Here is a 14,975-nt window from a genome sequence, read left to right on the forward strand (position 1 = left end):
AAATAGTCTTAACTATATACATATGGTAATGACCTCTAAATTAGATATCACTTGACACAGAGAGTCACAGTCAGATTTCTGAAGACATTTAGTGCTAAGCAGCAGTTAAAACTGAACATAGTTCACAAAACTAAATGTAAAACCAGAATTAGGTCTCTGTATATCTGCTGTGCAACCACATCTTAAACACAGTCTGCAGATTTGATTCCCCATTTTGAAAAGAAAATAGGAAAACTAAAAGATCAATGGAGAAAGGAGGCAAGGATGATTAAGAGGCAAAACCACATTACAGATGGGGAGGTGAAGCAGCCTGGGACATCAGCTTGGAGAAGTGCATGGGAAGGAATAGCAGAGATCTGCTGAAGAAAACAATCTGGTTTGTATGTTTTCCCTAAGAAATTGATAACCATAATCCCCACTATTTTCCTTTGCTTTAGATTGATCTCTGAATTAACCTAAGTAGCCATTCCTGCATGTACCCCCTAAAACTGAAATCCTACTCCCTTCTACTCTGTCAGGCCCAAATCTTCCATCTGCCTATCCTGACAGACAGAGACCAAAAGCATAAAGAAATTCCCCAGGTCCTCAAAACCAGAGTACAGCTGTAACATGCTCCTGCCTACCTATCTGACCTCTCCAAAAACACCATCAGTGCTCAGCAATGCCTGGGACAGATACACACGAATGTTGTTAGGGTGATGCTGCACTACAAAGAGGATTTGTCCACACTGCAGCTGCCACTTTCTCTGTGTGTGCTTTTTCAGACCCACCTCTCCCTTCCCCAAGTACAGAGCTATAAACCCTTAGTTCAGAAACAAGACAGGTTTTGACTCTAGTACTTGCACTACAACATCACTGGTCTTTGTAATTCTTCTCTCTACTATTACCTATACTGAAGATTTGTTCTGAAAATTTATCAATCCAGCCTTGGATTTCCTTGAAGCTCCCACCAGCAACTGAATAAAGACTCTTTACCCTTCCTCTTCCTCTAGCCAGTTCCATTACCTCATCACTTTGCATACTTTTTCCTTCAGCACAGAATGCCTGAAGTCTTTTCTCATAAGGAACTTCTGTCATCCTCAGCCTCTTTCTCTTAACTCTTCTTCCTGTTTCCCATGAAATCACCATATGGCTGGCCTTCAAGAAGAAGCTACATATCAAGTATCTGAAATGTCTCTAACTGACTTACACCTGCTTCACATGTTAGACTGGAAACATGACAAGAAACATATCCCAGAAAATGAAATTACCTCTCTGCTCCCCGCTCACACCAGCTAGAAGAGCATAAAAGATGTGGTAATTCCGCTCCCCGGGGTTCTGATGTACCACCCTGTTCTGAAACAAAGAATATAAGAGTAGCCAGCAGAGGAAGATCAGACTTGTGGCTGCAAAGGCAAAGAGAGGACCAAGATACAGGTAAATCTCCAGAGCTAATGTAGGAGAGGGGCTTCTTGCTATTTAATGATAGTTTTGTCTAAATAAATTCTACATCAAGATCCTTGGGGCTGTGCAACTGAGCATACATATGAACAAACTGAACTTCGTCAGTTCTGGCCCTGCTCCTCAGTGAATTCCTGACTCCAAAGTAAATGACATCCAACCAGAGATGCCTGCATTGGTACCCCGTATTCTTCTCTATGGAGCTGCGTTTCCAGGTACTTCTCTCTCCCTCTCTCCTCTGTAAACAGCTCTTTCTTGGAGTCTCTGTGTAATGCAGAGAGTTTATCAAAGATGGGAGAACAGGCTGTGATAGATACAGAACAAACACTGCTCCTCTGCCTCTTCCTCAGCTGGGACAGTTGCAGTATTAACATTTCAGGAGCTGTTGTCTACACGCTGTGGTGGAGACAGCCTCATCCACGAGGTGATCTGGCACTGCCACACCTCCTATGAGGAGAGGGCTCACCCAGCACTCAGCAGAGGTGATACCTACCTTTTCCAGTAAATCTGAATAGCATGTTAAGGAAAAAACATCCAAGTGACAGAAGGACAGATTTGGTGATAGGCAAAAAATCCTCATTGGGATGAACCCTGCAACAAGCAACAAATCATGAAATAACTGACACTTTGGAGAGTAGGTAAAGACTACTTAGATCATCCTCTCTATTCACTGTCCAAGGAGGTGTGCCAAAAAGATATTTAAAAGGGCAGGGCTAGGTAGAGAATAGATAACCTAACAAAAGATGAGCCACATTAGGGACACCCAGAAAGATTAGAGGCCACTCTTATCTGAAAGTCTGCATTGCACACAGCAAGTCTTGCATCAGTTCTCTGCTTCTGCAAGAGACTGCTATCTTAAATCTACAAACAGCACAAAGAACAGAGGCCAAACAATCCAAGCCTGTCATTTACAACAGCACTAAATTCATCGGGCTGCTACTCCAGTGGCAATTGGTGTGGCTTGCAGCCAGCAGCAGCTTTGAACATACATCAAGAAATATAGCCAGGGCAGCTTTACCTGCCTCATGGAGACAAAAGATATGCCAAAGCCTTTGGGAGAGGGGTACCTGGGCATACAGGGAAGAAAGCCATCATGGCACAACATAGTTTGACTATAAACAGTATTCACTGTCCTTGTTGTCAGTGGAACAGGCTCCCCACAGAATTGGTCATGTCACCAAGCTCATCAGAGTACAAGGAGCATCTGGACAATGTTTGTAAGTCGTAAGATTTCATTTTAGGTAGATCTGAGATGAGCTGGACTTAATGATCCTCATGGGTCCTTCCCAACTCGAGATATTCTATGACTAGGGTTCCAAGGACCACTGAAGATGGCAGCCCAAAACAGGGACTCATAATCCTCTTCTGCACTCAGACATTGTGCAGAATATATTTATTCTTAGTTTGGTCTCACTTTTCTCAATCACTAATTCATTGGCAGAGCTAAGGTAAGTGAACAATTTTATGTGGAGCAAACAGGATGCAATCCACCTGGGGGATCTTCCGAGGTAGAAAACTCCGGGGTTTTAAGTATCAAGTGTTGAGATTAACAAAGTGAAAATCAAACTATGTCCCTACCTAAGGCACTACTGAGACAAAAGGTTCCCAAAGTCAAGTGCTGCAGAGCCACAAAACAAATACCTCTTCCCTCTTTCAGTTGCAAATTTTCCCATAGGTGTAAATTGACTTTGAAAAACTTTCGATGAGGGATTTCCTGACCTACACTGAGCTCCTCCTCATCTTTGCTCACTCAGTCCACTTCTGGTCCACTGCAGAAAAGGATACAATCAGTTACTCGGCCTCCCTGGATGTGTCCATGTTGAGAGAAGTGCAGCTGGATGAACTTGCCAAAGCGACTGGAGTTGTTGTTATAAACTGTCTTGGCATTTCCAAAGGCCTCCAGAATGGGGCTGTAGAAACAAGGCAATGAAGATATGATTAGTGATGGGATACCATTAAAACAAAACGTGTGCCCAGTCTTTTGACATTTGCACACTGTGTTCTGCCATGAGAGATTTATTTGTTACAGCATCAGCCTGGACAAGCAGGGAGAGTTCAAGGGAAAGGAAGGATGGCAATTTAAAGAGCAATTTAACATGCTGCTAGATAAATTTTAAACCTTCGGGACTGCAATTAATTAAATCAGTCCCCAGTCTGTATGGGCAGCTGGTGCTCACACTGTCAAGGGCATTCCCCACCAGTGGCTTCAGCAAATGAAAGGTGGCAAGACTCAGCCAGGTTGTGTCCTCGACACAGCACATCCCATGAATGCAACCGTGTATTTTCAAGGATTTTCAGAAGCATCAGACATACGCGGCAAACACTCTGCAGCTTTAAACCACATACATCTATATTCATTCTTTATTCCTTCTGCCTTTGATAAGCCATCTCTTAAAATTACAGGCAAACATCTTCAAACTAACAAACAGTAATAAAACAATTTGTTTGCTGCTTAAATTTGATACTGGAACACACAAGTTCTTGTTACCTAAATCTTGCTTAGGCTGATAAAAGCCATATGGTTTCCAAGTAGAGGGACTATACACACACTGTAGATTTGAAAAATTACATTCTAAGAGTGCAACATCATCCACTTCAGGTCACAAAAAAGAGTGCAAAAAAAGCTATCACCAAATGTCAGACCAACCATAAGTTGAAGAATTTTGTCTGCTGGTCACCTTCCAACCACCAGGAAAAAGAAAAAAAAAAAAAAAAAGTTAAAATGCTTGGTACTTGCTTCACAGAACAGTGCAAGGGAAAAGCCTAAACCACTCAAACTGACACACTGAATCCAGGATTAAAATATTCATTTCTGCAATTAAACCAATTCTAAAATAATCTGAAGGGCTGACAAGCAAGGAATAACAGAGATGCTACAAGAACAGCCTGTATGTTTTCATGTCTAATTTTAAAGCATACATAGTTTTAAAGAAAAATTACTGCTGTTATTACCCTGAGAAATATTGGCTCCACAGATCTGTTGTGCAGTCCCACTGGAGACTGGGGCAGATACAGGATTATTCACAAGTTAGTAAATACAGCATAAAAAAACCACTACTGGAGACAACCTGGAGCTTGCAGAAAGCCTCAGGCCCTGCAAGTGTTAGCTAAGGGAGAGCTGTGGTTAAGGAAACACTCAACAACCTTCAGGAAAATCCAGGCAGCATTTTCCTAACATCTCTTGAAACAATTGCTTTCAAGTAACAAGGATGAAAATGAAAATTCCTCTGTTATAACACATGACAACCACAGAAATGTCAGAGAAATCTGAGTGCACAGATCAGGAAAGTTCCTCAGCCTGGAGAATCGGAGCTCCAACACCCACACCTCTGAAAGTATGTAAATAAGGACATTGCACAGAAATATCCCACTGAGCACACCACTGCCATGAATCACAAAAATTAATGGGGACAGCCAGAAAAAGGGAGGACAGGGTTATATGACCACCACAGATTCAGTGAGAGTACAGGAACCAGCTAGCCAATCTTTGGGGCTCTAAATCACGTTAAATTATCTACGAAAAGCACAAGGAAATATCCTCATAGCTCAGTTTGGCAACGAGCTCACACACACAAGTGCAAATTCTTCCAGGCTTGTGGGAGGGAAATAATCAGGAGGGTGTCTGAGCAGTTGCAAGGGTGAGGTGAGCTGGTTCAGCCAGGCACGAGGGCAGGGGCCTGGGCCAAGCAAAGAGCCAGCAGCACATCACAGCGTGGCACCTGAGGCAGGAGGGAACTGCAAGGCAGAGCAGCACATCAGGAAGGTGATGCTGGCTGCTCGCTAGATCAGGCAGAATGAACTCCAGCATTCAAAATAATGGGAACCAGATTCAGCAGGGCAGCAGAAAGCAAAGTCTGGATTTAGAAATACTTCACAGTATGCAGCTTCAGGATTCACATGCACAGGTGAAGACAAAACAATTTGAAGACTTGGGGGGATGAGTAGCAGGAAAGGTAGCTATGCTTTCAGCAGTGGCACCCAACATGGAGAAGGGAGCTTCACAGTGAAGCAAGCAAGAAAAAAGCTGAATGCTAGCAGAATTTTTAATGAACTGATGGATATTTTCAATAAGGAAAAAGAGACAAAATCAAATGCCAAAGGAGTTTTGAGAGCCTGATTTGTGAGAAATACACCAAGCACGAATGTTGCAGCACAAGCAACTGATTGCTGCTGATGAACACTTTGTTTTGCAAACGGAGAAAGAATCCAGCATTGTTCCTTGGTATGTGCTGGGCAAGGATCAAAATCCACAGTAAGTGAGCCTGAGGAGGGCCACTGTCAGATCAAGTACAGGTGAACTCCAAACACATGAACTAAGGTCCATAGGAGTGGCAGCAGTTTCTGGGTCTGATTCAGCCCCTTGTCTTCAGAAAAGAGGTGACAAATCAGATTCTCTTGCACTCATGCAGTAGTTCATGTAGCACTAGAGATGAACATGGAACAGGTTGTGATCTCTGACTTGACTGCAGCTCACAGCTGTGGCATCTTACAGACTTAGGAATCACCTACCCACCATCATAAGCTCTCTGGATCACTGTCAAGTTATCACTTAACTGCTAAGAGTGCTTGAGCCTTCTAAGCCGCTTGCCTTAAAGCAGATTTTTCAGATCTTAAGTCATGACTGTACTGCTCTTCAGAGCTTTTTCTAATTTGTCTCCATGCCTGCTAAGATCTGCATACCTGCAAAGAATAAATCATCCAACAGTCTCTGTAACACCAGGTCCAAGGGCAGCAGCCCTTCTGCTCAAGGCTGCTCTGCTTGTAAGGACCTAAAACACACAATGCTCTCACAGCAGCCACCTCTGGAGGTTTCTGCAACTATCACGGGCTCCATCTGGGACTGATCTGCAGCCTCAACCTTGACAGTACCGAACTGCAGGACCCCCAGCAAGGTCCTTCAGCCACAGGCAAGACAGTCTGGGAAATTTTAATGTAATTTGTTAATTCAGGTATTAAGAATAACAAGGACACAAACAATAAAACAGATGTATCTTTCCTGCATCTTTCCCAGGCTTACCTAAAGTTAAACACCTACTGTCCTCCATTTCTTAGCCTCAGCTTCTATTTTACATCAGGTTACACCCACTCCCTCAAAATTCCCCCAGCATGACAGCAAAGGAGCCTGGGGTCACACTCAGGACTTTCTCTCTGTCATTATTTGCTTCCTTATTGTTTCTGCTGCTCTTTGCCTCTTACTGGTTCTCCTCAGCCACACTTTGCTTCTTCAGCTTTTCTGGATACTTTTTCCCTCCATCTCCCTGTTCCAGCGGAGGTCACCTGTGGGTCATGGTCCCTCAGGGGTGTCCCTGCCCTGCCCTGGGTTATGGTCCCTCAGGAGTGTCAGGACTTCTTCAGGCATGAAGGAATTTCCCTGAAATGTGTCTCCATTCCCTCAAAGCTGCCAGCTTCTCTCTCAAACACATTTGATTCAGGTGCCATGTGCTCCCCTGCCTGCCTGATGCCTCATCAGGGTTTAGGTGGGTGGTGGTTGGTCCCTGGTGCCAGCTCCCATGGATGGTTCTCCATGACATTGCTTGCCAGGACAGCAGGAGAGCTGCCAGGTGGCCCATGGGACTCCTGAGGGCAAGACAAACCAGCAGCCTGAAACACAGGGAGGCTGGAGGAGAGCGGGGCTCATGGAGGAAATCAGGAGCCAGAGTATGACAGAGACTCACCGTGAGGACAGCTACAGTCAAGAGCTAGAGCACTGACTCTCCAGTTGCCACACACATCCCACACTGCTGTTGGAAAGAAGCCTAATCCATCCACGGACAGCTGGGAGAGCAGCCAGAGTGAGACATCCCAGCAAGACCACAATCTTCACATTTCCCTGACGTGCCACCATTCAGCTCTGTGATCCTCTCTACCCAGGCCTGGCTCCATCCATGGCCTGGCTGCCCAGAAGGCAGGGTCCCCCAAAGGCAGGGTCCCCCAAAGGCAGGGACCCCCAAAGAAGGCTGAGCCAGCACTCCAGGTGCCCATGAAGGTGACTCTACCTGCTTTCCAGAATGGCTTCTTCCACGTGAGTGCTCTTCTCAGACAGAGGGGCCCCGAGGGAAGTCTGGCTCATGGCTGACAGGAATTTAAGGAGCAACTTGGTGCTCTCAGTTTTTCCAGCTCCACTTTCTCCACTGTTAAGAGAAAGCATACATTTCATTCACAAATCCAGGACAGACAGAGCTGATGACCATCTTACCCGCGGCACAGAAGTGATCTCTAGGAATAAACATGTGACATCTCCGCTGTGACACGCAGGGATCAGGCAAAGGCAGGGAGGATGGTGTGGGTATTCAGGCAGATGTCAATGCAAATGGAACAGCAGGAGCAGGGCGTGTGATGCAGCCATGGAGTAGCTGGTTCTCCATTTCTAACCTTATCAGAACACACTGGCTGTCACGACGCTTCCACAAGCAGCAGTAGCACTCGTTAGCGGTGGCGAAGATATGGGGAGGCAGCTCACCCAGCCGGTGCTGTCTGTACAGCTCTATGGCATCCACACTGTACAGACCAGGGATGGGTTTGTAGGGATTTACTGATGCCAAGATGGAACCAATGTTTGTCTACGGGGAAAAAACAAAACACAGAAAGGAAATGAAGCAAGCTCCTAGGGAAAAAAAAAAAAAATCACAACAAAGCCAGACTCTGAAATAAGTCATGGTGAAGCAGAAAGCCTAAATAAGGACCTTGGGCTTCAGCAGAGAACTCCACAGTTTGGCAATGAATGTCAAACCCCAGAGGAGGAGCTGTACAGCTGGGTATGGATGGGGCACTCTGAATTTTGCTGCTTTAAAGTATAACATTCCTATCCTGTTGTCTTTGTTAAATTAAACTTACACAATTTAAAAACATGAAGCCACCTTCATACCCAGCTACTTTGCACTGTGCTTGAAGCTCAATAGCAGAGCCAGGACTAAAAGAGTGTCAGCAGACACCTTCAATGCTGCTATCCACAGTCCTGAGCAAAGGGAAATTGGCAGGGTTCAAGAACCTCCTGAATAGAGTAGGAACACACACACACAAACACACACACACAAAGAACCACTAAAGCATATAATTTTTCTTTTGCTGAAAAAATGTTGTTTGGTGCAGCTTAAATCATTCGGTAAACCAAATCAAAATTGATAGCTGAAGATGAAGCTCTGGATTTCAAGTCAAAACATTTCCGTATTTTCTAAACATTTTATTTTGAAAATATTTATTTTGAAAATCTCGCAGTCCAAAAAAAAGAGGTAGCAAGATTAAAAATAAAATACCCAGAGCACAATATTGAATTTCAAATGTATTATTTTGTGCAGTCAGAAGGAAATTAATTTTGCTTTTTGGGGCATGACTTTTTCGGTTCAGCCAACCAGCTCAAATCCAGTTATTCTCAGAGCTGCACTTCAGAGCAATGGTGCCACCTCTCTCCAAATGATGGCTTTGTAATATGGTCAACATCCATGCTGCAGGTGTGGTGGTCTCCCTCACAGGGACATCTTGGACTGCTCTACTCAAGGAATACCCATTCTCAGCAGACAAGACAGAGTAAACACTTAGATTGCAGCAGGAGATGCCAAGCTTTGTGGTCAGGGACAACATCTAGCATGGTTTGCAAACCATGAACTAACTACAAGTCACCCAGCAGATATTAAAGCATACGAATGTATCTGCTGGAGAAGCTATAAATTAAACACTTGGTGACAAGGAAGACTCATCAGGCCAAATGAAACCTGAGGCTACAGCGATGCCAAGCTCTGAAGCCAGAAGCCAGACTGATAAGATGCTGTAGTCACCAAAGTATTTAAAACTCATTTATTAAAGCAGCAGTCAGAGATCATCGGGGGGGTAAAAAAAATCACATTTTATTATCAGTACAAACAAGCTATCATGGATCAAGTCCTGAGGACTCTCTGACAGGGACCTTTGTGGGTAGAAATACAATTCATTGGTAATGAAAGCAATAAGCAAGCAGATGATCTTTGGCCAGAGAGGTGGAGAGAGAGAGGAAGGCATTGAGTGAGAAAACACAAACTGGGGAAAAAGCATTGTACAAGCAACTGAGGAACAGGCATTGGCCAGGGACTACAAGAGTTAGAATACCCATTCTAACTTTTCTCCTAGACCTTCACAGCATCTTTTCTTCTCGGATGTTTCAGTTTGTGTTTTCCATTGCAGTTTCACTAAGAACAGAGCTCCTTTCCAGAGAGCTTCTGGAAAGTCCTTTCCAGAACTTCTTCCAGTACAGCCATCTCTTTCAAAGGTGCTCCTAGGAAACTTTTCCACCACCCAGTCGCAGTCTCCTCATCACATGCATTCCTTTATAGACAATTTCTATCCATAATTTTTAAAAGCACTAAAACCATGTACGTACCAGCTACTCTATCAGCAAAGTAATTGCCCCACAATGAACTCTCCAGAGCAGGACAAGCCACATGTGGCAAGTCCACTTCTCAGGACAACAGGTCCTACCTTGGATGGTTAGGCATGACTTTGCTAAGGACAGCACAAAATGTGGCAGTACAGCACCTGGCTCATTTCTACATCTCTCACATTATGTTGGGTCTACTTTTATTAAAGAATATAGGAATTGTAGGAATGAAGAGGGAAGATGCAGGCTGTTGCTGTGCTCACATAATTTCCTTCAGTTGGGTAAAGCTTGAATAGTATTTTTCTGGAAAACAAAAGGTACTGTTGAGCTCGTCAGTATTGCTGTAGTAAATTAATTATGGGTGCCAGACCAGTTTAGATATACGGCTACCTACACTCCCTGATTAGAAAGAATCCCCTCTAGAAGCTTATGGTGGGGCTAATAATACTACACTGAGGGGTTCTTCCCAGTGCTGAGCATGTTACAGAGGTCAGGCCCCTTCATACATCTCCAAAACTTCCAGACCGGAGGTGCACATCTGAGATTCAGGCACTATGCAAAATGCAAAAGCAAGGTGTAAAGGTGTTAAATTTTAACACCTTTATGCATGGATGGAGAAGGCCCAGAACTAATGCTGAATAAGAGAAGGAATGACACATCAGAGCTAGCTGAAAGGCTTATGGAGAGACGGCTGCTGTGACACTGCTGGTGTTGTGGCATTGCTGGTACAAGACACAGACTGAAAAGGAAGAGAATCCTGCATTGCATTTTAAGGTGTGAGGAAGAAAGAACAGGGGGAATATACCCAAATGGGTCAAAAGCTGCACAGATACTTAGCATGTGTCAAAAGCAGCACAAGAAGAGCAGCAAGGATCTGGGCCATCAAAATAATGTGCATTGGGTACTATCACAGGGTCACAAGGGACAGGCAAAGGTGCCTACAGCAAAAAAGCCAAGAGACTTTACAGTCTCCTCTGCATCCAGTGAAGGAGGTGGTTTGGAAACAGGGTCACTTTACTAATAATTTACAGGAATACAGGTGCATATGGTTTGGTTGCCTTGATAACAGTTGCTATGCAACACAGAGATTTACATTTTTTCTGTCATATTATGAAAACTCTGTGTGCACATAACATGGACAAGCAAGTCAAGAGTAAAGCAACGTAAGGCTGTCTTTGTAATCTATCCTCCTTGTTCTCTCCAAGTCTCAGCAGAGCACTGCCATCCCAGCAGCTCAGGGGTGTCTTGTCCCAGGTGTGCTTTTCCTCACAAGATCCTTTCCTAACACTTGTCTCCTTCCTCAGAGAGAAATCAGGAGATTCTATGAGTATTCATCTGTGCAAGGAGAGCAGAGTTATATAAAAAAAAAAAAAAAAAAAGAAAGAAAAAAGAGCACAACAGGTTTGCATTCCTAGTTTTGTTAGGCAGTATCTTCATCTGTCTGGATCAGGAGAGATACTCAGCAACAACCTGCATATGCTGCACTTTCCAGTCTGCTTGGCCTTATAAACCATGGAACAGCCATAATGGGAAACCTGGGGAATGTGAATGACAGCTCATCAAACATGGATGTTCTTGGAGGATACAGAGCTGTGCAATTACCACAAAGCTCAGAGGTGAACATTCATGTTTTGGAAGCTCCTCATAGAGGCAAAGAGGCCACTCTGATAAGGGTAGGATCTCACAGGGATGAAGGAGCTGGCAAGGCAGAAATTCCTCCAATTCCTGTCTTCAAGAGACAAGGATAACATCAGTACCTCATATGCAAGGTGGCAGCCCTGAAGCTAAACAAAAACCATTAATCCAAAAGGGATGAGCACTTACATAGATGTTACCCTGTTGGTAGCGCTGGTGAAGGTTAAGCAGGATGGCAGCTTCATGCAGATCTCCCAGCATGGACATGTCTTCTACCCCATCAACGCTGGTCTGGTGCATGGGTAAGACCTTTTCTCTGGAAAGGGAGGCCTTGGGGTACTGGAACACCTGAAAGAATACGGAGAAAGACAAAGAAGCTCATGATACCTGGGCACATGGTCTGATTTCCTACCAGAAACATGCACCTTTATACTCTGGCACTGAAAAACGAAATTAGTAAGACACAGATCTGCTCCCTACTTTTATAATCACTCTTCCATTCCTGTTCCTACATATTTGAGCCCTCTGGCCAGAAACTATACAGCATACTCCCTTCTTTTACTACACAACCAATCCCTCACTTTCAGTACTGATGGGGACAAATCAACACAAGGTTACTTAATTTCCCCTTAAGAGGAGCAGGGCACCAGCCTCCACCTGCTAGGCTAGACAGGTATTACACACTGCACTCATGACTGTGAATAATGATGGCAGCTGCTCCCAAGAGACCAGGAACAGTCTTTCACAAAAAAACACAGATGTGATCATGTTTCTGACCATTGGGAAGTAGAGGAAAAGCTAATTCACATTCCAAGTTTGTCCCTACACTCTCCACAGAAGCAGCCTCAAGAGTGAAGGAAAACAAAGCACATGAGAAGCCAAATAAAGTAGTGACATTCTCTCTCTGTGATGACACATATGTGTATGATACAGCTTTCAAAATATTTGTACAATGACACCTATTAACTTCTATCACTGCTCTAGGAAGTACTCATCTCTCTGTGCAGTTCCACTCATCTTGCCTCAATTGCTGCATCCTTCCTCCTGCTAGAGCTTTCTCCTCCTCAATAACCCACTCTTCAGTTATCAGGTCATCTCCCTCACCCCTTTCAACACAGCTGAGATTATGTGACTGTTCCCCTCCACCACAGGCACATCCCAGCCCTCCTTTCCTCCTCCTCAAGCACGATGCTGGCATTTCACAAAAGTTATTTCAGTTGCTTCCCACTCTTGGATTCAGCCGTGTGCCATCTCCCACCCAGCATCCAAAGCTGTGCTAGATGGTAAGACCCAAAGAGAGACAGATGGGAGGCTTCATATAGGCATCCTGGAGAAGGAAACTGGTCCACAGTAACCCCTCCAAAGAATCTTGTGCTTTTTCTCCTCTCTCAGGGCTCTGGTCTCTACCTCATTTCCATCCCTGCCTGTCAGCCCTGCTGGGTGCCAGCAAGAAACTGACGGGCTCCATAGAGAACAAACTGATCTACAGCATTGATCTAACTGGTTTCTCCTGCCCACCTCCTTGGAGTGCTCAGGCTGCCGTCACTGCTGGGGAGAGGCCATCCCCGCAGCTGCAGGCTGCAGACAGATTGAGGTCACCCAGCCCCCTCCAGCGAGCCACCCCTGCGAGTCCCTGCAGGGCGCTCACAGTGCAGCACATCGCAGGGGCTCACCCCTTCAGGGCTCTGAGCCTGCACCCCGCCAGTGCAGGGAGCAGTAACACAGCAAAGCATCCCCTACAAGATCACCAGCATGCACAGCCACAAGAGCAGCTCTGTTCTGGGAGGGAGCTGGGGAGGAGAAGCTGGCTCAGTCCCTCAGGTGTGCTCACCCCATTCCTGACCAGTCACACCAATGTGGCAAGGACCCCTCGGTCTCTTCCACTGGCAGACTCCTTCACAGCCCACTTCCTTCATCAGCCAGGAGGCTTTCAAAAATACACAGTTCACATTCATGATCACTGTAAAACAAATCCCAGTCCAGCAAAAAGGCTCTCTCCACACCAGTTCCGCTCCTGGGTGTCAGAGAGGTCTGACTGCCAGCAGCAGGACCCCCACTCTGCAATGACCCTAAAAAAAGAAACACACTTTTTTGTTTTCTTCTTCAGAGCAGAGACCTCAGGCACTTTCACGAGAGAACTGAGAGAGAACTCCCAAAGAGAGCAGAAAGGGAGAGTGGGACAACTAAATTCAGGAGTACAAGCTGCAGATGCACAACATGAACTGGACTGTCAGGAACAAAATCAGTACAGCACTTTCAAACGAGGAGGCAGCAAACAACCCTGTCTCTCTCTTGTCCGCTGACTTACACAAAGTTTGGAAGCAGACAAGTAAAAAACAGTATGACGTGATCTTTCCTTATATCTGCCTGGTACTTAATCATTTACTACTGCTCTGTCAGCACTTGCAGCCATTTGGGCCAGAAGAGAAACATGGAGAAAACATTTAGACAAAAAGCTGAGTGGACAAGTGTCCTAAAAGATATCAAGCAGCTAGCAGCACCTGTGCCCAGAGGCTGCTATGCACAAAAAGTGATGGGTCAGAGCTCATTTCCTTGTTCCTGTAGACAGCATGGGAGAAAATGGAACCTTGAAGAGGAACAGGGGTCCTGAATACACTAGTAAATTATTAGTAAGGAACAGGGTCCTAAATACACCTAAATAAATAGTATTTATTTACTAATTTATTTAGGTATTATAATTTACCTAGTAAATTATTAGTGAGGCTTAGATAATCACCTGCTATACCTGTCTTGAGCCACTTGATTGGAGTTATTCAGCTATTCCTCTCTAAAAAAAGTCTGGTCCAATATCCATAAAGAGTTAAGCAGGTGCTCTGGCAGGACCAGAGGTGGATCTGCAGTACTGGTTGTGGTACCCTCGGGACAGAAGCACTGCAGAGGTGAAATGTGCTCCCTGGAGGAGCACTGTGATGCCACATTGCCATCCCAGCTGAGGCCAGGTTGTCACTTTTCTGTCCCTGAGGCTGTGGAGGTTCATCTAATGCATGCCTAGGCAGCTCACCCTCCCTCAGGCAGAGGCTGGGGCCTCCAGACCCACTGAGCTTTGGGAGGTGATGGCTCTGTGCCTCTGGAAGGCACCTGGGACATGTGGGAGAGTTTTATGGTCTTCCTGGCACTGGAAGAAAGATAATTTTTAATTTGTTCTCTGCTCTCCAGGGAGGAGAGTAATTTTTCCAGCCTCTGTATCACCAACAGGCTGCAAGGACCATCCATTCTCCTGGACACAGACACATGTCCCAAGACTGTCAAAGTGACTTTCTTCAAGGAGCTCAGAGGTCTGAGATACAAAAAGGATGATGCTCCACCCTCAGAGTTCCAGTAAGGAAGCTTTTGTTACCCCATTGCTCACTCCTGGATGCTTCCAGAAATTTGCCAGGAGAGCAATTTCAAAGATCCTCCCCCATCATCCTGTTCCAGGAAGAATATGCCAGGCTGATGTTCAGCACTACTGAGCTGAATATGATAGCTGATTTTTCCTGAAGCAAGTAAGAACTCTCAAATGGGGCAAACTGATCTGTCAGCAAAGTGCCCC

The 14,975-nt window shown here is 45.1% G+C and overlaps 1 protein-coding gene across 2 annotated transcripts in view; it reads right to left on the reverse strand.

Annotated features, from left to right (window-relative positions):
• Window positions 1-14,975, reverse strand: part of LOC107207451 (unconventional myosin-X-like) — an 89,565-nt gene that overhangs the window by 58,182 nt on the left and 16,408 nt on the right. Inside the window, exons 3-8 of one of the 2 annotated variants that reach the window (XM_015634536.2) lie at window positions 11,612-11,770; window positions 7,813-8,000; window positions 7,437-7,571; window positions 3,226-3,350; window positions 1,934-1,947; window positions 1,251-1,335 (exon numbers count right to left, since the gene is read on the reverse strand). In XM_015634536.2, coding sequence (XP_015490022.1) covers window positions 1,251-1,335; window positions 1,934-1,947; window positions 3,226-3,350; window positions 7,437-7,571; window positions 7,813-8,000; window positions 11,612-11,770 — 706 coding nt within the window. Of the gene's footprint in view, window positions 1-1,250; window positions 1,336-1,933; window positions 1,948-3,225; window positions 3,351-7,436; window positions 7,572-7,812; window positions 8,001-11,611; window positions 11,771-14,975 lie in introns of those variants that run through there. The other variant, XM_015634537.2, reaches the window with a different exon arrangement.

This window comes from Parus major, chromosome 7, assembly GCF_001522545.3.
Source record: "Parus major isolate Abel chromosome 7, Parus_major1.1, whole genome shotgun sequence".
In the NCBI taxonomy this organism is placed as follows: Eukaryota; Metazoa; Chordata; class Aves; order Passeriformes; family Paridae; genus Parus; species Parus major.